The 23,693-nt window shown below is 40.3% G+C and overlaps 2 protein-coding genes across 2 annotated transcripts; one reads left to right on the top strand and one right to left on the bottom strand.

Moving 5' to 3' along the window:
* Positions 1 to 2,320: 2,320 nt before the first annotated feature.
* LOC762482 (WD and tetratricopeptide repeats protein 1) lies at positions 2,321 to 23,651 on the bottom strand. The gene is made up of 15 exons (XM_030995519.1): positions 23,543 to 23,651; positions 13,644 to 13,760; positions 12,847 to 12,930; positions 12,351 to 12,397; positions 10,977 to 11,088; positions 10,421 to 10,608; positions 9,937 to 10,073; positions 8,889 to 9,056; positions 8,201 to 8,422; positions 7,474 to 7,666; positions 6,476 to 6,652; positions 5,434 to 5,678; positions 4,627 to 4,804; positions 4,164 to 4,356; positions 2,321 to 3,471 (listed from the first exon to the last, which is right to left on the bottom strand). Exons 2-15 carry the CDS (start codon positions 13,695 to 13,697, stop codon positions 3,289 to 3,291), a joined length of 2,181 nt encoding a protein of 726 aa, XP_030851379.1. The 5' UTR covers positions 13,698 to 13,760; positions 23,543 to 23,651; the 3' UTR covers positions 2,321 to 3,288.
* Positions 17,791 to 21,837, top strand: LOC100888438 (uncharacterized protein K02A2.6-like). The gene has a single exon (XM_011673486.2). The coding sequence runs from the start codon at positions 17,791 to 17,793 to the stop codon at positions 21,835 to 21,837; it is 4,047 nt and encodes a 1,348-aa protein (XP_011671788.2).
* Positions 23,652 to 23,693: the final 42 nt, after the last annotated feature.

Consider the following 23,693-nt stretch of genomic DNA (forward strand, 5'->3'; position numbering starts at 1 on the left):
ATATCAGCTCTTCAAAAGATGGGATTCCTCGACAGATAATCGTTGGATAGTTACATCACCCATCCTCCTAATGATTATCCACTATTATTAAGCCAAAAGACCCGTTCAGATACGACGCAGCTAAACCATGGCCATTTTTTAATGACATGATACGCTTCATACTTCTGTATCTTATATCGCAGAGCTCATTGGATATGTGCAAGTCCTTTGTTGTGCGCAATAATTACCATTACCACATAAAAACAACAAAATGGCTGATTTTTGTGGCGGTTTAACGTGCCGTATCTGAACAAGCTTTAGAGAACTAAATGAGCAAGTAGCTCCCTAGCTAGCAAGGATATGAATAAGGGATAATTGCTCTATGAAATACATGTACATTTTAATGCATAAAGTATGGGGTTAGTTGTCCTTGTGAATAATTCTCCAATAGCTACATGTATGTTATTTCACCCATGACGACCCTTATATCCCCTTTGGACAACTATCTCACTGAGGTATATATATTTTGCTCCCTAGACAATTACAGGTCCCTCCCTAGAACCCTAGAAGGAAGTAAATGGGGGTAACTACTACAACCTCGGTGAATTGTAGTATTTAACATGGTACAATGACAGATCCATAATTCACTAAGGGGTGGGGTTGCCACACGTAACAAACAAAGGCTTTTCTGTCATCAGGGCCCCGTCTTTAATACAAAGACTTATGATTGATCCAAATCAATCACAAGTTTGTAGTCTCCTTATGTATCTCTTATGTAGATGCGATTGATATCAATCGCAAATAAGTAACATTTGATATCAACTCTGTCAAGGCTACAAACTTTTCTTACAAAAACTTTTTTTTTTTAATCATCAATCCATGATTATTCCTTTAACCCCTCGTTACTCATCCTATTAAAGCCCCACTGTCCTACTTGTAGCTACTTGCTCCCTCTCTATATAGAAAACTTCTCCAATTGGTGCCTGTTGGTCCCCCATGATCCTCTTTTTCTCATGTTAGTTGAGAGCTGAGTTAATGAGATAGCCACCTGTCAGTGACCTTGCTGTGTGGTCTAATCCCCTCTGGCCCAGTAGTATTGACGGTCTTTAAAGGAGGTAGTGATCAAAGGGGATAGCTGACCGTGGCCTTGGAGAGGTGTAGACGTTGTCCAAGGCTGGCCATTTGAGGGTAGTTTTGTCGACAAGATTTTCAATCCCAGTACCATGCAAGTATTAAAAGCACACAGGGTTCATACCTCTGTACAAGCAATAATTGTTTCATGTAAAATAAATAATACTTTGCAAAACTATTTTATGAGATACTGGTGAAAAAAGAAATTCACACAATGAATAACATCATAAAACTCATGTCCATATATAGACTAACTGATCTAAAATATAATTATGTAGACACAAATAAGAGAATACTTCATATTTCAGCTCCAAATAGAGTTATCAAAAACTTAATGGATGTGCATTATAAATGAAATAATCATAAATGCACTCTGAAACACAGGTTAAACATGATTTTGCAATATATTTTTAATCATGACTATCTCGCGGAGCAATTGTAATGTATTCACAGGCAGCTTCATTGATGGGTTCAAATATCAATATTTTCACTGGTACGTGTTATGCAAATCAAATTAAATCTCCATGAATGTCTACAAGTATTTTTTGGACATCCCTACAGGTCAATCAGTTTAAAACCATGTTCACTAGAACACTCGCTAAGCCTAGGTCCCACTAGCCATTGGAGTGTCTTCAAGCGCTTTTAGGAACAGAACAACAGGAACACCATGGACAACTTGTCCTTGACCTACATGCCATATGGACATCAGGGCCCCCGCCTTATAAAGAGTTGCGATTGATCTGGATCAATCGCAAGTCCAATTAATTGCAATTCTGTAGTTTCCTCTCTATTATGTACAAAGTTGCGATTGATATCAATCGCAAAATTGTGATTAATCGCAACTGTTTATGAGGCAGGGCCCTGGGCCGGTTTACAATTCAATACTTAGCATACCTGTAAGTAAGAAATTTACTAAGTAAATGGCTAAGTTAAGTAATTTACTTATCTCGTATTCAAATCGCATTTTAGACTTATACTTACATAAGACAAAATCTAAGTAAAATACTTACTGATAAGCATTGTGACGTCACACGGTCAATCAAAAGTAATGCGCAATTGGTACATTGTAATAAATGCGCGCTGATATAATTGTGCGCAGGTTATAATACAGCGTAAGAAAACCATATGCCTGCCAATCAAGGCCTCCAAATAAGTGACTTAAGTCTGGTATGGAGTTGGCTTAGGTTTAGAGTTAAATTAAGAGTGAATTAAATACCCAAATTGGCTAAGTATTTTATCTAAGCCGAATACTAAGTATAAAGCTTACATTTTGTACTTAAGTATTAAATTGAATACCGGCCCAGGTGTCCATAAAATACTGTCGGGGGCATTGTGCACTGTAGACAAGGGAGAATTTTTGTAAATCACTAATAAAATACAGGGACACTATCCCCTGAACTTACTAGCTACAGTGTACAAGTGCATGTAGGCCTGCATGGTGCATTTAAAGGTGAGTACATGTCTTTAAACTTTTTGGACATTGCTACTGGATGAACCGTTTGGAACCGTGTCGCCAAGAATATTGCTAGGCCAAGATGACATATCAGTACCAGGTGAGCACAGAATACTGTCAGGAACATTTTGAGTTTCGTCAAGCATTTTCGAAGATCACAACAGGAACCCTCAATGGTCATGTCCTCTGGACTAATAACTCAGGCCTACATGGCAGAGGGTCATCTGGGACCCATTTCTCAAAGCTTTTTTCAATGACAAATGACCAAAATCGGTGACAAATCTGCTGATAACCAATCAGAAGCAAGGATTTCAGTAGCTTATAACAAAAACTGTCATTTGTCACTGATGGCAAGTTCTGTGAAATGCCCACCAGGTGTGCATAGAATACTGTCAGGGTTGTTGTGCACTTCATGCAAAAAGTGTCTTTAAACTTTCTTGGAAGTTGCTACATGTTGAACAGCTGGAAACCATGTCCCTCTGAACACTCACTAGGACTACATGGAACGTAAGCATCGCACACGTGTGAAATATATGTACACCATGTAAAGTCAGAGGGCATTCATCCAAGCATTTTTTGGATATCACTTCAGGTTGAACAGTTTGAAATCAAATCCTGTTAGGTGTGCATGAAATACTGTCGGGTGTTGTGCACTTTAAATGAGCGTCTTCCAACATGTTTGGACATCACGACAAGAACATTTGGACACAATGTCCCCTGGACTACTAGCTAGGTCTACACGGCATGGGGGCATCAGGTTCATCGTCCGAGCCGTCTGTGGAGATCCCTGTGATGCGGTAACCCATGTTCATCAGCATTACCTCCAGGGGGTCGGCTTTCATCCGCCTCTGGTTGGCTGTTGCTGCTGTGTCGGGCTCCGTGATGCAACGGTCGTTGCTGCTGCCATCCTGGAGATGGTAGAAGCATAGAGAACAATAATATTCAGTTATTGTATAGTGCATAATATATTATGAAATAACATCTTCATGCGCTTCCAAATCAGGTACCCATTTACCTCACCTGGGTCGAGTGTGGCAAATGTAGATCAATGTCTTGCCAAAGGACATTAGTGCCGACATTAATGACTAGTGCATACAAGTACATCATATCCCCTGTGCACCTTCTCCACTCCCTAGGGATCATTCCAGCCAGGCACCAATTGACAGAACTCACAATGCTGAGCATATCACCACGACTTACTATATCATCATGACCCAAGGCATTGGGCTTTACAATCATGTATGTATCAAGCCTGTATTAAACAATGTATTCACTTTCTTTCATGTACTCAGGGTTCAGATTCTTGCTACCCAAATAAAATTGTATATATATCCATCATTTCTGTCTGATTGCTTTAGGCCTCTCAACCTTCAAATTTAATTTTAACTTCATCATCATTATCATCATTATTTTCATCATCACCACCAGCATCTTCAGCATCATCATCATGACAGCATGAATTTGTTTCTAAAATGTGCACAACTTCCAAAAACAGAGCGCTCCAAACACAAACATTATTGACTGCGCTCTACTTGTAGCGGCTCCCCACATAATGCATTCTGTTGAAACACCAAAACAGATTCCTTGTTTTCAGACTAACCTGAGGTCGAGGGCTCCATAACCTGACGACAGGGTCAATGCCACTGGTTGCTAGGAGACAAGAGGATGGATGAGGTTGAAGGCAGTTGACAATGGAATCGTCCCCTCTCAGAACGCGAGCAATGTTGGTGGTCTTCCGATCCCAGATGAAGAATGATCCGTCATCGGAGCCGGCCATGATGTATTGGCCATTACTGGATAGAGAGATGATTGGGTCTCTTATTAGCTACCATCTAATGTATGATTAATTTACAAAGCTATATTGAAGTTAGATATAAAGTGAAACCTGTATACAGAGATAACCAGAGAGAGACACAAGAGAAAATACTGAAAGTGGATGCCGAAAATGTATACTTCCAAGACATAAACTAAATGATGTTCTTAATATAGTGATAAACTGAGGACCAAAAGGAAGTTCACAGATTTTAAAGAGGGTAAAGATAATGAAATTTTAAAGTGTGTACCTCCCGAAGAAGTTAGCTTCTTTGATATCTGTGGTTGTATTGCAGTGCCCACAGTATCGCTCTGTGTAGTCGTACGCATCGTTTCTAAGTTCATTCTCCTTCGGCCCTACTGCCTCACTACTGGACGACTTAGAACCGCCCGGTGGAGAGTCTGGCCACTCCTGATCACTGGGGGCTTCTGCAACATGAAAAATTAAATTGAGGAATTTGAGGAAAGCATAATCAAGGTAATGAACTCAGTGAAAAATAATCAATGCCTTGTACAGTGCCTTCCAAATGATAAGCTATATGTATACCAAATGGGTACACATTTAATTGCATTTGCAGTATTGAGGATGGTTTAGTCTGTTTGACATGAACTTTTGAACTGTATGGTTTATATATACTTTTATTAGATAAGAGGAAATATTTAAGTTAAAATAATAGGTCAAATTTATTGCTGTTGTTCTACATAAAGGCGGCTGTTAAAGGTGCATTTATACTGGATGTGCATGACTATCATGATGCATAGGGCAGCTTACGAAATTTAACACTCACAGAGCTTCATGTTCAAATGTCAACAGCAAATTGACCGAGGATGTGGGGAACACTCCCATCTTATCTTAAATAATATTTAGTTTTAATATAGCGCTTAATACAAATGTCTATAAGCACTTTACAAATATACTATTACCCCGGTCATTGGATTCAGTGCTTGCCCGCACACACTGTGTGCACAATCTCCACTCCCTGGGGAGCATTCCAGCCAGGCGTTACTTGACGCTCAAAAACTGTTTGACCAACAATGACGTCCGCATCCTATCTTACCGTTAGTCCGTTTATCAGAACTTGAGAAGACGGCAGACGTGATGTCCCTCTCCAGGGCCTGGCACTCGGAATACTTGGCGTACTCCGGGAACTTGGTCTTGAATGACTGCAGGCACTGATGGGCCTCGCTGGACCAGGTTAACTGAAGCAGGCAGCGGGCTAGACGGAAGTGGGCCTTGCGATGCTTTGGGTCTAGCCTCAAGGCACTGTGGCAGTCACGGAGAGCTGCGTAAATGTCCCCATCCCTGCATGTAAAGATGGTTGGTAAATTATTGATTAAATACTAATTTGGTGTAGATGTGTACAAATAAGTTAAAGGAGGCAGCGGGCTAGACGGAAGTGGGCCTTGCGATGCTTAGCATCTAGCCTCAAGGCACTATGGCAGTCACAGAAAGCTGCGTAAATGTCCCCGTCCCTATATGGAAAGATGGTTTTAAAAACATTGATCAAATATTCATTTGAGATGTTTACGGGAGACAGAGCAGGCAACAAGGATAGAAGAAAAATGTCCCCATCACTGCATATAAAAATATGGGTTAAATACGGGTACATACATACAAATGAGGCAGTGGGCTAGAGGGAAGTGGGCCTTGCAATGATTGGCGTCTATGGTAGTCACGGAGAGCTGTGTACAACGGTGGTTTTAAAAACACTAATCAAATATTCATTTGGTATACAAAGGAGACAGAGCAGGCAGCGGGCGGGACAGATGTGGGCCTTGCGATGCTTGGTGTCTAGGCTCAAGGCACTATGGAAGTCACGGAGAGCTGCATTAGCATCCTCATCCCTACGTAGGAAGGTTGGTGGCAAAGAATTTGTTTGTTTCATTTTCATCAGGCTAATCAGGTAACTTTCACACAAAAATTACCAATGCATTTTCTAATCTTGGTCCATTTGGTCCTCAAAAAACAATCAAACCAACAAAACAGAAAAACAAGCGTAATGTACTTCAATACGAACAGATATTAAATGAGTATGCTTGGAGGCCTTTGTACATGCAACAACATTTTTGTTTTTCTAAAATCAATCAATTTCGATTTACCATCCTCTTTTCATGTAAGCTGCTGCTCTGTTGCCGAAGAGTATAGCGTGGTCAGAACACATGCTGATGGCCTGATTGTAGAGACGGATAGCCGAGGTATAATCCTTCTTGTCACAGTAGAACTTGTTTGCTTCATGCTTCCATGCTTCGATCTTAGGAGGGAGTTCTTTGGTTGAGCTGAAAGATGAAAGAGAAGGAAAAAGTAAAATACTTGGAAGGGTTATACAGTATGTAACATGCATTCACTAAAATCGGTACCGACAAAGCCTTGGTACCATGGCATAAGTACAGTACACAATTTATATAGCTAGCATCATGAATCATAATCATCTTCTTCCTCCTCATATCCATGTTTTTTGCAATATGCCATACTCCGTCAACAACACAACCACCATCATCACCAAAATCATCATGATTATCATCAACATTATCATCACAATTAGCAACCCACTATCACTATGATCATCAGCAATATCCTCATTATCCTTGACACAACATCCTCATCAGCATCATTGTTACCATTATCATTACCCTGATCATCATCATCATCACAATCTTCATCATCATCTTCATCAATCATCATCACCGTCGTCATCGTCGTCGTCATCATCATCATCGTCGTCTTCATCGTCATCATCATCATCATCTCACCATTACCACCACCATCATCAAAATCATCAGATGACCATCACAACCATCATCACCATCATCATCATTCTTGACAGATATGTGCGCTATACAAATCTTAAATTATTATTATTATTATTATCATTGACACCAACATCCTCATCAGTATCAGTATCATTATCATCATCATCATCTTCATCTTCATCTTGCTTGACACCAACATCCTCATCAGTATCATCATCATCATCATATCACCATTACCACCATCATCACCATCATCATCATCCTATACACAAACATCCTCATCATCATCATCTTCTCCATCATCTTCATCATTTTCATCATCCTCATTTCCCTTCACCATCTCTCACCCTTTCCTCCTGCTTGTGGAGGCATGTGACCTAGATTGATGCCTCTCGCTGTGATGCGAGTAGCCCGCTCTTGCTGCTGAATCTTCCTTCTTCATGCCGTTGGTTGGCTGGAAGAGACCATTCATTCCGTTAGCAGCTGGATCTACAGATGATCCGTTCGACGATAATGCTTCACCTATGTGTTGCTGGACTTCTGTTCAATTAAAAAAATTGACATGAGGAAGATAATAACACTAAGCAATACCTGTATAGGAATAATCATCACATCCCTGTCACAGCAATCGCATTATTGGCGAGGCATTAATCTATCTGCCACCAATCATTGAGATCATCACTCTACCCTTCTGTGACAAATTGATTACTCAAGTTATCTCACAAAACTCTTCAAAAGTTTCATGACACTGGATTCTAGGATACCATCCTAGTACAACATGCCCCTGGGTATTAATGACCCTTTGGACAAATACCGGTACAACTACCCCACTCAGTCAATTAAGCCCCAGCAACTACTCCAATAGTAGGTGTTCAAGGATTTAATTGGAAACTCTCATAAGGGTAGTTATTTATTTTTTTATTTTTTTAAATATGGGGCCTCCTAAAAATCTACCCATGAAGATGCACTAAAAGAAATATTACCATAAAACAAGGCAACCAATTCTTTGAACTAAATTTTCTAATTAAAATGCTTTATAATTTATTTTTTTAAATGAGAACTAAAATAACATACCTTTACAAACACCATTTGTACAATATCCATTGGAGCCTGGAGCCTGGTAGTCACCAACATTGTACAGTCTGGGCTTTTGCCTGTTGTTTACATCGAACAGGTAAACTTGTTCTCCTCCAAGGTTTGCTAAAAGTTCATGACCTGTAGGGCCAAAGGTCACATACGTTGCTACCAGTGACCGATACCTCCTCCCTCTATCTTCTTCCTTGACAGGTAAATGTCCTGCAAAACATAACAAGTGATAGCTGAAATAGTCATCCAATTGGTAAAATAAATCTTTCTTTTTTTACCATCTTGGAAAGCAAACATAAGTACACTGTACATTTAACTAGCTAGAGCACATGTACATGCATTGTATATAGATGAAATAAACTACATCTAATGCTTTAATATTCACTAAATATTTTATAATTTTTTGAGTCTACATTACTTTGTACAATTTTATTTTTAAATGGCATACATGTACCGGTATGTAAATTTATGAGCAAATAACTACAGGCATCAAAAGCCTATATATATATAAATCTGTATGTTGGGCCATGTTCCATTTGCACTATTTGTGTACCGGTAAATGGTATTTGTCTGTGCTAAGTGGTACATTTTGAGGCCTATAAAATATGTCAACAATTCCATTTGCTTTCTGCATAAGTTCTACCCCACTGGACTATTGAACCCCTAACCTTCTCACCTGCTATAAAATATTGCACACATCCCCTTGGCACTTCACCATGGTCGTCGGGTTCCGGGGCGGGGGTCCTCCATGCCGACCTCAGGACCTCATCTCTTGAGAAATGAACAGCATGAGGGTTCAACATGCGAATGTCATAAAGCCTGATGAATGGATCACTAGCACCGACTAGAAGAGAACAAAAATTAAACAAGGGAAAATATTATACAGTCAAATCTGCTTTTAATAGCGATAACCTGTTAAGAAAGACATGTCAATGAGGATCACAATTTTGTGTTTCTTGGAAAGTTTCCCACTGGAAAACAGTACAAAGGGAACCTGTTAACGATGGAAGTTACAAACTGATTAAGCAGAGGGACGCAGGTCGAAACTGAGTCGCGTCTTACGGATGGTGACGTTAAAGGTTGGTCTACAGACGTATATAATCATATCCAGAGATGCCAACCTCTTGACACAAAAAAAACAGACTGAGTATCCTAAAAAAATCAGATTTTGGAGAGAAAAATCAGATTTTCACGAAAACTCCACCCTAGGCCAGTAAAATTTCAGAAAAATGTGATACTGGTACGTACGGTCAAGTAAAATGTTTGCTCTTTCATTAAAATATTAAAAGAAAATTGTAACGCAAAGTTTTTGTTGGGGTTGCTGGGGTTTACTTGTACATGTTTCTATACGATTCCATGGTTTTTATAGGTTAAAACAAAAAAATGTTTTCTTTTTTTTGTTGAAAAATCGTATTTTAAGAGATGATATCGTATTATCGTATTCCACTCTTATTATTGAACTAAATACGATTAAATTGTACTGGTTGGCATCTCTGCATATCTGATTGATACACGTCTGTAAAAACCCAATTACACACACACATCCCCCCCCCCCCTTCCTGTCTATAAAGACTATATTCATTGTCTACATTGAGTGAGAGGGAATTTGAAATCAGCTACAGTGTTGAAATAAAGACAATAAATGGAATGGATTATAGTCAAGCTAGTCTGCTGGTTAAAGCATAAAATTGATTTCAATGGATTTAATTTCTAAGTTGTCTTACCTGCCAGTTGCTCAGGTCTGTGAGGGTTGATCGCGAGGCACTTGCATTCCCCATGCTTGCCGGTGTAATAGTTGAGATTGATAAGGACATTGTTACAGCTATCGCTACACAGGTGGGGGGACCTCAGGTCAAACTGCCTGGATATAGCAATAACAAGAGGAGAAAATAAAATCACGTTAAGATATGTAGTAGAGCAAGTCTGAGGCATTGTATCATACATTAGCATTATCATATATCAGCATTAAAGAAAATAAAAATTATAAAATAAAAACAAACCTTATTATCCCATCTTCTCCTGCACTCCTGGGGGTGTTTCACAAAGATCTTAAGTTGATCTTATCTGTAAGTTGGACTTAACAATTATGGAAAGCCGTTAGCATCTTTGAAAATATATTTTAGGCATGTTGAGATTTGATTGGCTAATATTATAATCAATTTTTACTCATTTAAATCATTACTATACCTGATAAATAAAGTAATATACCTTATCGTCCCATCTTCCCCCGCACTCCAGAACATGTACGGGAGGTTGGGCACCACCGCCAGTCTCTTGACACGACCGGCATGGCAGCTGAAGGCATGTGTAGTCTCGCCCCTAGGCACGTTGTGAACTCTGACTTTGCAGTCGGCAGCCCCGGTGGCTATGGTCTCGTCTTGGGAATTTGGCAAGAACTGTAGAGGAACAAGTGTGTGGTGGACAGGTGGTTATTTTACCCGACTGCTAAAAAAGCATAAATGCTTATAAGTAAGCAACCAGACGGCCGACGGTTTTAGGTTCTCTCCGAGGGAACTGGTAATGAGAATAAATGCCTTACCAAAGGGCACTAGCGCATCGCCTTGGTTTCGAACCCGGGTTGCCGGATTACGAGACCATTGCTCTACCAACTGAGCTATCGCGTCTCCTGTGTAATCAACCATCTGATTGAAACATATCTGTAAAAACCCAATTACAAACACACACATATTCATATAGAGAGAGAGAGATAAAAAGCTATAAAACATGTTTAAAAAAATATTACTCCAAAATTGTCTTTCCTTACTTTAAGAGAGAAGATATTTCCAAGGTGGCCCGTCCGTATAGTTGTCAATTTTTTCCTTCTGTGAGGATCCCAAATCACGGCCGTTAGATCGTCCGAACCGCTGCCTAACAATCTGAAATTTAAACGAAAAAATACTAGAAGGTTATAAAGTTCAAAGGAACCTATTTGTATCGAGAGAAGCACATATGATCATGCGAACCACTGCCTAACAATCTGAAATTTAAAAGAAAAAATGGTAAAAGATTATGAAGTTCAAAGGAACCTAATTATATCAAGAGAAGCCCAATGTGTACAATGTAGTTATTGTCAACGGATGTCATGGACAGTTGGATAAACAGGATATAAACAAAGAGAAGCAGTAGCAATGAAAAGAGAAGTTGTCAGATTCAACTCTTTTTGGTATGAATTTACATGGAATTCTCATTAGAGCAATTCCATTCCCACTACAAAAGAAAGATACAAACGAGAGACAAAGACTTCTGCTTATAAATTGATAATAATATTATTCTTGCAAAAATTGAAAAGAATGTAAGTTGAAGTAGAGTGTACACATCTGTAAGTCTAATACCCCATTCACAGTGGCCTCAAACACCGCGACAGCAGCGGGACTGTCCCGCTGCTGTCGCGGTGTTGTCTTCAGTGTGAAGGCTCGGACCCGTTATAAACTATCGCGGGATAACACCGCCTAGCGATAACGCCGACACAAACTATCGCTAGGGACGCCTAGCTACAGCAGCGGGACAGTCCCGCTGCTGTCGCGGTGTTTACTCAGTGTGAAGGCTCTCCGCTATAACACCGCGACAAACACGTGTGATTTGTTTACTTACCTATCACTGACCTCTTTTCTACAGCAATGGGGAACATAAAGTGAAATAGAAATAAAGTAACCAGTGGATTCAAATTGATTTTATTATTATGTAGGTATTATAATTATCCAAATAAAAATATTTCACACTTCAAAAAATTAAAATATTCTGACTGGAAGCAATAAAAATGCTAGTTTTTTAAAAAGTAATATGATCGAGGATACAAAAAGCAACTTGACATGTTTACCGCGCAATTTCAAGCAAGTATTTCCGGTCATATCGGGGTCACTCGCGGGTCATGAGCCATGCATACACGTGTTTGTTACGGAGGTAATAAAAATCACCCGCTGCAGCGTGAATGGGTACATGATATTTATCCCGCTGCTGCAGCGGGATAACTTTTCTACTGTGAATGCATTTGTAGCGGTGTTATGGCGGTGTCGCCGCTCCGCTACAACGCCGCTACAAATGTCAAAACCACTGTGAATGGGGTATAAGTGGATTTACTTGATTGTACATTGTACATTGTAGTATAAACATGTTAAGTAATATGTTCTGGTACACTTACGATCCTGATTCATTCCACTCCAAACAGTTTACACACCCGTTATGACCCTGAAACAATTGAAACACAAAATATGAACATTAAGGGGCCATTCTTGTCTTTACACAAGAAATATGGGATATAATAAAACTCATTGTTCATGAATTACAACAATGTCAGAACTGTCACGAAGTGTACCCTTACAAGAGCATCAATGAATGAGATATGTTTTCGAAAAAGGAGAGTTTTACACCAAAAAAGTAATAAAATGTTCTGTAAAGGGTTTCACAACTCCTTTATTTATCCTATACTTATACACAGTTGAAATGTTTTCTCAGTTCAACTATGATTAGTACTAGTTAGAATTCACTGGTATTTTGCATTTGCAATACAACAGTCAACAGGTTACATCAAAAGCTCTTAAAGTCTTGTTTTGCTTTAATCATTACCCACAGCAACTGGTAGTTCATGTATTAAACCTAGGGTGAGTGAGATAATCTAGAATTCAAAGAGCACCTACCTCTAACTCATGTTCCAAGCCCAGTCTGTTGATAAGTGTCTCATCTACATGGTGAATCTGTTGAAACTTCCTCACAGATATGTCCTGGACAGAAGAATGAAAGATAAGAGCAATTAATACAATTCATTAAGTAGACAAATGAGATAGATGGGGGAAAGGAAGGGGGTTTTTAAACCCTAAACCACCAGACCACAAACATACTTACCGTATACAAATATTGATTACTAAAGAATCTATTCCTCACAACTGAAGTTATTTGACTGTAAAAAGGAACTATTCTTAATCCCTTGCAAAGAGAAGTAATTAAGGAATATAATTCATTCCAGAATATACTATACAGTACATCCCAGAAAAAACGAAACCCCAAATTATCGATATTTTATCATAACTTAATCACAATTATAATTAATAAATGACACATATTGTTAAAGCTTAGATCATTTGATGCAACTCATAATGATGCATATTTCAAGCATTAGTGATTAAAAACAATTTGAAGAGAGGGTACCAATAAGTCATTTGGCAGACGGTATCTAAATTTCAAAGAGAAAATCACATCTCTAGAAAGTTCATTTTCTGCTCTTTTATATGACACCTCAATCAGGAAAAATGAGCCAAAAATAACAAAGTTCTGTTTGTTAAAGTATTGCTTGCATTTCCATAATTTAAGTAACCAAATTCTTTTTCACTGGCTGCCTGCCATAGCAACAAACACAGTTGACAAAAGACTTAACTCTGTTTCATTGACAATCAGCCATGCATCGAGTGTTTACAATGCACCTCCTCCTAACACTTACCCTAATCTCTCTCCTCCTGAGATGATGCAAGACACTAGATGGCCTGGTGTCCATGGTGATTTTATCAAGATGACCTTTACAGTGACCTCATGAACTCGACCATCTGACCCATAAGCCCTGCCGAAGGAAGAAGAGTCAATGATTTCACACATGTACAATTACAAACAACAAATGCAAATGCACAAATGCTTCAATCTCTGATATGGACAGTAGTTACGCTGAAACTACGTCTGGCTCCATGCATTGACCACATTTATACAGTGAATGAAGTACATCGTACAGGTCAGGGAGGGGAAGTTACCCAATGCAGTTTGTATGTGATTGAAAATGGACAGATAGCTGAGGAATACATGTATACTCCTTATACTTTTATTTCTCCAATAATTTTTTCGATTTTATCTTGATACTTATACTTAAGTACATGAAAATTAGATCTATTTCCTTTCCAATCATCATTTGTTTCTAAATGAAACTGTCAAGTCTAAAGATAAACATTTATCTATTGATCCACCCAGGGCCGGGTCTCAGTCATGTAGAAATACTGTAAGCATGCACGACCACAGGTTTCCCAGCAGGCATCCCCTATAAGCGAGGATTTCTTCTGAAGCCAAAATACACCATATATGAGGATATTGCCTGTTTTTCCCCCAAATTCACACCCTATGAACAGTTCACCAAAGTGTACTCCTAATTAAACAAGTATTGTAAAATTGTTGCTCATTGTCCCTGAGCATTTTGAAGTGCGATAGGGATTACCCTTTAAGTTGTTTAAATCGGAGTCAGGATCTAGAAAAATACCCGATTAACGCATATAGCAGGATTTTGAAAAATTACCCCTTTTCTCAAAAATGGATGGTTTTTTAACCTCTTAACGCGGCACAGTGTAGCCTATAATCTAGGCGGAGTGCCGAGCTTTTTTCTTTGCTGCTAGACTAACCCTAAGCAGAACGTCTGATACGGCGAGACTACGAACCGTGAGTCGCGAAGCGGCTCACCGCCTATAATCACTGGTCGTATTCATGAGGTTTTTTTGTACGAAAAACTGCCACGGATTCATCGTCGATAATAAAAAAAAACAACGACTAAAGCTAGACCAGTGATTATAGGCGGTGTCGCGGCTCACGGTTCGTAGTCTCGCCGTATCAGACGTTTGTTGTATGTCCACTTGGAACTACATTAACATGAGATATGATATGTAAATACCACGCCGAGCTAGGCGGAAGGATACATAAATAAATGGTCTTACAATATGGCTACTAATCAGTTACTACATCGTCTGCCAGACTCTATCATTTCACCGAGTCATATAACATATTACAACATGGTGGCAGCGGTGGGATACAATGATGCTAATGTAAAGAAATGTGCCCAATGGTATCTTTATGTTAGATAATCAAGCAACATAACTTTCTTGAATACAGTGTTTTGTGTTGAGTTATTATAAATATTTTAAGAATATGAGAACAAAGTTGAATGTATGTTTTAAAGTTTCCATAGAGTTGTTCAGTAGCTCTGCCCAGCAAAGTTCTTTGTATGAGCAAATTTTAAACAATGTTTTGCTTACAAACTAGTATTACAGTATTTTGGTTGTAAATATATGTAAGTACAATTTACTTCTAAATGGCCAAGTTTGGATTAGCAAATAAGAAGTTGGAAAGAAGAAAAAAAACTGTATAGGCATGTGTTTGCTGATGTATATGTAACCGCATAGTTTTATTTTTTATCATTTGGTTTTAGGTATTCCACGTAATAATCTCTCAAAAAAAGGACTACTTTATGGATCTAAAGTAAGGTCGCGAATTTTGGTTCTTATGAATCATAAACATATTCCTTAATTGTTACTTGGCAATCAGTCGGGCATATGTTAAAGTATTTTTAAGGTATTGGTATTTGCAAAATGTTTGCTTGCAGGTGTTTGGAGTTTCAAGAGGTTTTATGATTAACTGTTATAACTTTTCTTCGTTATTCATTTAAAAAAAAAAAATCTATTGTGAGGGAGATGTTGTATGTCCACTTGGAACTACATTAACATGAGATATGATATGTAAATACCACGCCGAGCTAGGCGGAAGGATACATAAATAAATGGTCTTACAATATGGCTACTAATCAGTTACTACATCGTCTGCCAGACTCTATCATTTCACCGAGTCATATAACATATTACAACATGGTGGCAGCGGTAAGGAGAATACCATGCTATTATTCGATAATCGGACATTAGCTACCGCAGTTTTCCTCGACTTGGACTAAGAAATGAGAACTAGCTGCTAAGTAGAAGTTTGGTCGTCGACGATTATTGCCAACATCGATGTTCCCGCACTGCATCCCACAACTTATCGTCTGCATTACCCGGGTACGAGCCACCGAGCCTCCGCTAATGCCGAATAGCACTGGGAACTGTCTTCCCTGCACCGAGAGAGGAGATGTAACGGCAGTGATTGGAACAGCGTCCATCGGTTTTCTTATCCGTGATCAACGCGGACGAGGACGTTGTGTAGCACTGATTGCTACACACAACAGACCGAGAGAGGAGATGTAACGGCAGTGATTGGAACAGCGTCCATCGGTTTTCTTATCCGTGATCAACGCGGACGAGGAGGCGACCTGCTTTCATCAAACTCAAAGTCAAAATAATCTCAGCAGCAGCTAGCAACAACTACCTTAGATCGACGTCGGCCTGATCCATTATCGGTTCCAGCTCTTAGATCGACGTTGGCGTGAATCTACAAGTACAAGCATCGCCTTGGACTTTGTAATCGTCTAGAGTCTAGGCCTGGACCTAGTCTAGACCTATCTATATTTTGGACCAGATCACCGATCCAACGCTTCATCATCGCATAGACAACAGGACTGCATGATCGAGGCCTGATCCATTATCGGTTCCAGCTCCCATCGCCGTGCATGCGACATCGCACAAGCAAATGAAGCTGTGGTTGTGTCTTTGTGAAGTGATTCGACATTTGTGACAAGACAATTCAAGAAAGACAAGGCTCTAAATCTGACTTTGTTATTTATACTACATCTGGAACATCCTGAACAAAATAACAAATGACAATAAGAACAGATTACAGGGAGGTATCCTGTGATAAGTTTACTGTCTGATAATTCAATTAATCATGATGTGATTTTGAATGTTTTGCCTTTGTTGAGTGACTAGACCCTATATCTTATAACTTAGATCTAGATCTAGTCTAGAACTTTGTTAGACTCTACAAGTAGACCTAGACCTATCTAGTCTAAAAATCCTTGACCTTGTAAAGTCCAAGATAAGGAGTCTAATTTCTAGTAGACTCAAGGATATCATCTGGCCCAAGCCAGGCACTACTGAATACATGTGTGACTCAGACTTAGACCGGTGCTCTATAACGGTCCAGATTTATATAGACTAAGGCCTAGGGTTTAATCTAAACCTGGTCTAACACTAGCAGTTGGGTTTGGATTTCAGTTCAGCACCTGTTCCGAGGAGATCTCTACTGTGTGAGAGTCTAAATTTGGGACTGAGTACCAGTTAGGGATCCAGGTCTGACTGTAGCTTTAGTCCTGGATCATCATTCTCAATTGTAACTAGACTAAGTCTAGATCTAAATCAAAGTCTGCTGGTGCTAATATCAATGTTTTAAACTCTGTTCTTGTAGTTTTTTTTGGTAGACTAAGTACACATCTACAGTAGACGTAGATTACAGAGGTATATAGTGCAGAGTGTAGGCCACTATATTTTAGCCTAGCTATACGGAAATCCCAAAATCCCAAAATACCTAAACGGGACCTAGTCTGGACCAAATGAAAGATCAGTTGATGAGTTGGGTTTCAGGTTCAGAAAAGTTAATAAATAGTCCAAGTATTCAGGTATATTGTGACAATTTGTGTACTTATTGTTAGACGATAAAGTGTACATGTATGCTCGTAATTGATTTTGCCTGCTAATTTGATGTGTGCAGCATTCAAGTAGTTCCGACCAATGGGTGAATTACTGCTAATACCTGGGCATATTTCTATTTATGCAAATAACTCGGCCAATTGACAATTATTGATGCGTGTCTTGTGTGAGAACTTATTTTGATCACATACTGTGAACACTCGTAGCCTAGGTAACGATTAAGACGGACTGGTTTTGTTAGACTTATCGAGTTGCAACGCATTAACTATGGCGCGTCTCCCTGAAATGAATTGGCAGATGCCCGACTTGGCAAGTGGATTCTCTCTTTTTAAGCAGCGCATGGAACTATGCTTGAAAGATTTGGATATTACGGATGAAGTGAAGATAGCAACAAAGATAAAGATTGCTTTAGGTGTAGAAGGTTTGCGACGCCTCAATGCTTCAGGTCTTAGTACTGCAGATCAGGATAAACCAGAAAAAGTATGGGATTTTTTCGAGAAGCAGTTGAAAGTCAGTATTAACTTTCGTATCCACCGTCTTGAACTTATGAGGTATAGGCAGAAACCCGAAGAATCCATCGACGATTTTGTGACCCGCTGCAGGGACAAAAGCCGCCAATGCACTTTCACAGATGCAGAACTCAACGAACGAATAATTGAACTGGTAATTGCATCTACGCATTTTGATGGTCTGCAGCGAGATTTGTTGCAGAAACCAGCAGGCCACCCCCTTACGGATGTGGTCACACTAGGAAGGCAATATGAGGCCATTGCTGCTGGCAAGCAGTGTCTGGCAGACCTGACCCCAGTGTCAAACATTGACGCGTTCAGTAGGAAACCACAGAGACCTAGCAAAGATGGCAGACCCAGAATGAGTGAGCGCAAACAATGCGGTAATTGTGGACTGCATCATCCTCCCAGGAAATGCCCAGCATATCATGATAACTGCAAGTACTGTGGGAAGAAGGGGCATTGGGCCAAATTCTGCAGGTCCAAGTCAGATAGAAGACGTGGACCGAGCCATGAGAAGGTTGACACTTCGCCTCTAGAAGTGAATGAACAGATACCCTCTACCCATGAGGAGGATTGTGTCCCTCACCATTTCAGCACGATAGTGATTTCAAGCATGGACACCAAGGACGAAGAAGAGGACAAGGAAGCTTTCGCAGTATTAGATATCGCTTGTCCGTACAAGGCCGGGCAACATCACCTGAAGGTGAAGATAGATACTGGAGCAGGGGGCAACACACTCCCTCTTCGTATTGTAAACAAAATGTACCCCGATGGCCAGTGGCGCTCTATTGTAAGGCCACGGCGCGTCCGGCTCATGGCCTATGGTGAAACGGTTATCCCTTGTATCGGTTCTCTTGATCTCATGTGTCAATATGACGATTCAGGTTGGAGTAAACGGGAGTTTTTCGTGGTCGATGTACCAGGACCTTCAATATTAGGCCTTTCAAGCTGCAAGGCCCTTAAGCTGGTCACTCTCCACACGGTGGAACAATGTGTTGAAGCACCTGTAAATGTTCCAGGTCAAGCACCATGCATACGGACAGTAGACGACCTTATTTCACGATGGCCGGGCCAATTCGACCGCATAGGTAACTTCAAGGACCCAGCTACCCTTCTGTTGAAGGAAGATGCCAATCCGCACATAGATGCCCCACGGAAGTGCAGCATTCATATCAAGGATAAGTTAAAAGCCGAGCTTGACAAGATGGAAAAACAGTGTGTAATTCGTAAGGTAACGCATCACACTGATTGGTGCAGCTCAATCACTACATCAGTAAAGAAGGATGGATCAATTCGGGTGTGCTTGGACCCCAAGCGCCTGAATGAAAGTCTCAAGCGGTGCCCTCACAAAATCCAAACACTCGAAGAGATCAACCCATCATTTGCGAATGGGAAGTTCTTCACTAAGTTAGATGCGAAATCTGGCTATTGGTCAGTGCATCTGAGTGAAGATTCACAAGAGCTGACTACCTTCCGTACTCCGTTCGGGAGGTATTGTTTTCTTCGTCTTCCGTTTGGGCTTTCAACAAGCCAAGATCTATTCCAACAGCGAATGGATGACATAATAGGGCAGACCCAAGGATGTGTATGCATAGCAGACGATATAGTCGTCATGGGCAGGACGGAAGAAGAGCACGACCTAAACCTCACAAAGCTGCTTGAGGTGGCCTCAAAGGAGGGACTCGTATTCAACAGCAGCAAATGTGTAGTGAAAGCGAGCTCGATCAACTTCTTCGGGACGATTTACTCAGATCAAGGAATCAGTCCCGATCCCTGCAAGGTGGAAGATATCCACACAATGCCTACCCCACAGGATAAAGAGGACCTTCAGAGGTTTCTAGGCATGATGAACTTCCTGTCACCCTACATCCCGAACTATGCAGACCAAGTCGCTATTTTGCGTGATCTCATGAAGAAAGATGTCCCATTCATGTGGCAAGAGGATCACCAGGAGGCATACTGCCAGCTGAAGAAAGCTATTCAGCAAGACAGCTTGCTGAAGTACTACGATCCAGGGCTACCTGTCACCCTTGAAGTAGACGCGTCATCCAAAGGATTGGGAGCATGTCTCTCACAGCGTGGAAGGCCTGTGGCATACGCCTCGAAAAGTCTCTCTCCCTGCCAAGCCCAGTACTCAAATATTGAGAGGGAAACACTGGCACTTGTCTTCGGGATTACCCGATTTCACACTTACCTCTTTGGGAGAGACTTCAAGATACTGACTGACCACAAACCACTTGTGACGATATGCAGCAAGCCACTCACAAGTGCCCCGCCCAGGCTACAAAGGCTCTTAGTGAAGATTCAAGGATACAACTTCACAATTGAACACAGACCAGGAACAGAGATGATTATTCCTGACACGCTCAGTAGACTGCCAAATCCGACGAAGGCAGAAGACATTCCGCTGGATGTCCACGTAGAAAGCATACTACTGGACGAGGTTGAGGACCCATTGGGTATCGATCTGCTCCATTTCGGGAGCCTCAAGCAAGAAGCACTACAGAAGGAGACTACCAGGGATCCTATTCTACAGCAAGTGAAAGAATTCACTCATGCTGGTTGGCCTGCAACTATTCAGGAACTTCCAAGCGATTTGCGCCCATTCTGGCCATTTCGTGATGAACTAGGCATGTCTGGAGGTGTCCTCTTCAAAGGCAGGCAGGTGATCATTCCCCAATCTATGAGACAAGATATCCTTCAGCAACTGCACAAAGGCCATCCGGGCATCGAGAAGATGAGACTCCTAGCGCGCCAGTCGGTTTACTGGCCAAACATAAATCGCCAGATTGACGAAAGTGTCAGATTGTGCAACCAATGCCAGGAAAGGATGCCTGAGCAGAGAAGGGAACCACTCCTTCCTCATGAAATCCCTATCACACCTTGGACCAAAGTAGGCATGGACCTGTTTGAGTTGAATATGGTTCAGTATCTTCTTATAGTCGATTATCACTCGAAATTCCCAGTCGTACAGCGGTTGACTTCCACAACGAGTGCAAGTGTGGCGAATGCTGTAACTGGCATATTTGGCCTTCTGGGATCTCCTACAGAGATTATGTCAGACAATGGCCCACAATTCATCGGTGCAGCTTTTCAGCAAATGTGCAAGGAATGGGGAATTACGCATCAGACCTCCTCACCAAGGTACCCCCAGTCAAACGGACAAATAGAGCGTACGGTCCGAACAGTGAAAGAGATCATACGGAAAACACAGACAACTGGAGAAAGTACAGCAGCAGCTCTACTAAACCTACGATGTACTCCAGTGGATGCCCATCTTCCATCCCCAGCCGAAATGATGTTCGGCCGCCAAGTCCGAACACTACTTCCTGCTAACCTTGATTCGAATACAACATATCAAGGACAAAAGAACCAGGAACGTTTGGAGCAGCGCAGGGGACGCATGAAGACAGACTACGATGCGGTTGGAAGCAAGCAAGAGCTCCAGCCACTCAGAGTAGGACAGAAAGTCCGCTTCCTGGACAAAGAATCCCACACTTGGATTCCAGCTGAGGTGACAAACTTATGTAATGATCTACAGGCCAGGTCGTACATAGTCACAACCCCAAATGGCACGCGACTCAGAAGGAATAGGGTACACTTGAGAGATGTCCCACAAATGCCTCGTCTGGCAGAGCCAACTAAAGATGCGCGCCTAGCTAACACACCTACCCCAATGAACAAAAAAATTGCAGACGGACTTGACCATGACCAGTCACTAGACCACCAGACAGGATCCGAGACAGACCCTTACAGAACACGTTCTGGACGCATTAGTAATAAACCTGTCCGTTATCGTTAAACACTACCAAAAACAATTTGAAAGAAGAATTAAAACACAAAAAGTGACAGACTATATAGATTGAACAAAGGTTCCAGTTTATAATTAGAATCTCACAAAAAGACACTTCATGTATATTGGATAATAACCAAAAAATTTTTTTACTTATTCATAGCAACAACAACAACAAAACAAAAAAAAAAGAAAAGGAGAAGAGAGAAATAGCATACAATGATGCTAATGTAAAGAAATGTGCCCAATGGTATCTTTATGTTAGATAATCAAGCAACATAACTTTCTTGAATACAGTGTTTTGTGTTGAGTTATTATAAATATTTTAAGAATATGAGAACAAAGTTGAATGTATGTTTTAAAGTTTCCATAGAGTTGTTCAGTAGCTCTGCCCAGCAAAGTTCTTTGTATGAGCAAATTTTAAACAATGTTTTGCTTACAAACTAGTATTACAGTATTTTGGTTGTAAATATATGTAAGTACAATTTACTTCTAAATGGCCAAGTTTGGATTAGCAAATAAGAAGTTGGAAAGAAGAAAAAAAACTGTATAGGCATGTGTTTGCTGATGTATATGTAACCGCATAGTTTTATTTTTTATCATTTGGTTTTAGGTATTCCACGTAATAATCTCTCAAAAAAAGGACTACTTTATGGATCTAAAGTAAGGTCGCGAATTTTGGTTCTTATGAATCATAAACATATTCCTTAATTGTTACTTGGCAATCAGTCGGGCATATGTTAAAGTATTTTTAAGGTATTGGTATTTGCAAAATGTTTGCTTGCAGGTGTTTGGAGTTTCAAGAGGTTTTATGATTAACTGTTATAACTTTTCTTCGTTATTCATTTAAAAAAAAAAATCTATTGTGAGGGAGATGTTGTATGTCCACTTGGAACTACATTAACATGAGATATGATATGTAAATACCACGCCGAGCTAGGCGGAAGGATACATAAATAAATGGTCTTACAATATGGCTACTAATCAGTTACTACATCGTCTGCCAGACTCTATCATTTCACCGAGTCATATAACATATTACAACAACGTTCTGCTTAAGGTCAGTCTAGCAGCAAAGAAAAAAGCTCGGCACTCCGCCTAGATTATAGGCTAGGCACAGTGCAGACCGCGTCCAATCTATAAAAAAAACATCCCTTTATGTACCTTAAGCATTTTCTTGGTCATGCAGCGCATTCTTTATACACTTAGTGACTTTTACACTTACAGTATTTATTTAGTTTTGACTGAGAGTCTGCGACCCCTGTCCTATGGGACTGCATGGGATGGGAAAGGATGACACATAGTCTATATCACTCATCAAAAGAATTCTCCATACCAGAAGGTTATTTATGTCTACGTCAAATACAGACATCATATAAAGTGCGTACATTAGTAGTACCAGTCAGTAACACCTGACCAAAGAGATACTGGTAACACAAGATAAGACAGTCTACACTAAACAATATCTACAGTACACGATATGCATTACACTCAATCTACGGTAGTCAGCTGCTGTGCTAGCTGGGCACTATCCACACACGTACATTTGCCACTCACTCTCAAAGATGAACTCGATCCAGTCCAGTCCCTTACCCACAGCTAATCACAGACAGTAAATAACTTGTCAAAAGCAGAATAACAGCACATCAAAACTGCATACAATTTCTCATTCGTTATCACTTCACAAACAGAATCTTTCCCACATAATACTTACACAATTCCTTAGAAACAAGCTTATTTCTCAGACGCATACGACCTTTGACAGTTCGAGATAGCGTACAGTGTACATGTTGTATTGTCGGTCAACCTATTATTTCTCTAGAAAAGGCAAAACAAAGCTACTGCGCATGCTCAGATCTATTAAA

The sequence above is a fragment of the Strongylocentrotus purpuratus genome, unplaced genomic scaffold (genome assembly GCF_000002235.5).
Source record: "Strongylocentrotus purpuratus isolate Spur 01 unplaced genomic scaffold, Spur_5.0 spur5_scaffold_21, whole genome shotgun sequence".
NCBI lineage: Eukaryota > Metazoa > Echinodermata > Echinoidea > Camarodonta > Strongylocentrotidae > Strongylocentrotus > Strongylocentrotus purpuratus.

Bases quoted from the DNA above. Each gene is read 5' to 3' on its own strand.
- LOC762482 (XM_030995519.1), bottom strand. From the start codon at position 13,697: ATGGACACCAGGCCATCTAGTGTCTTGCATCATCTCAGGAGGAGAGAG. The intron at 9,057-9,936 runs GTAAGACAACTT...GTTCTCTTCTAG, and splicing joins CAGACCTGAGCAACTGGCAG to TCGGTGCTAGTGATCCATTC. The intron at 4,357-4,626 runs GTACACACTTTA...CTCTCTATCCAG, and splicing joins GAAGCTAACTTCTTCGGGAG to TAATGGCCAATACATCATGG.
- LOC100888438 (XM_011673486.2), top strand. From the start codon at position 17,791: ATGGCGCGTCTCCCTGAAATGAATTGGCAGATGCCCGACTTGGCAAGT.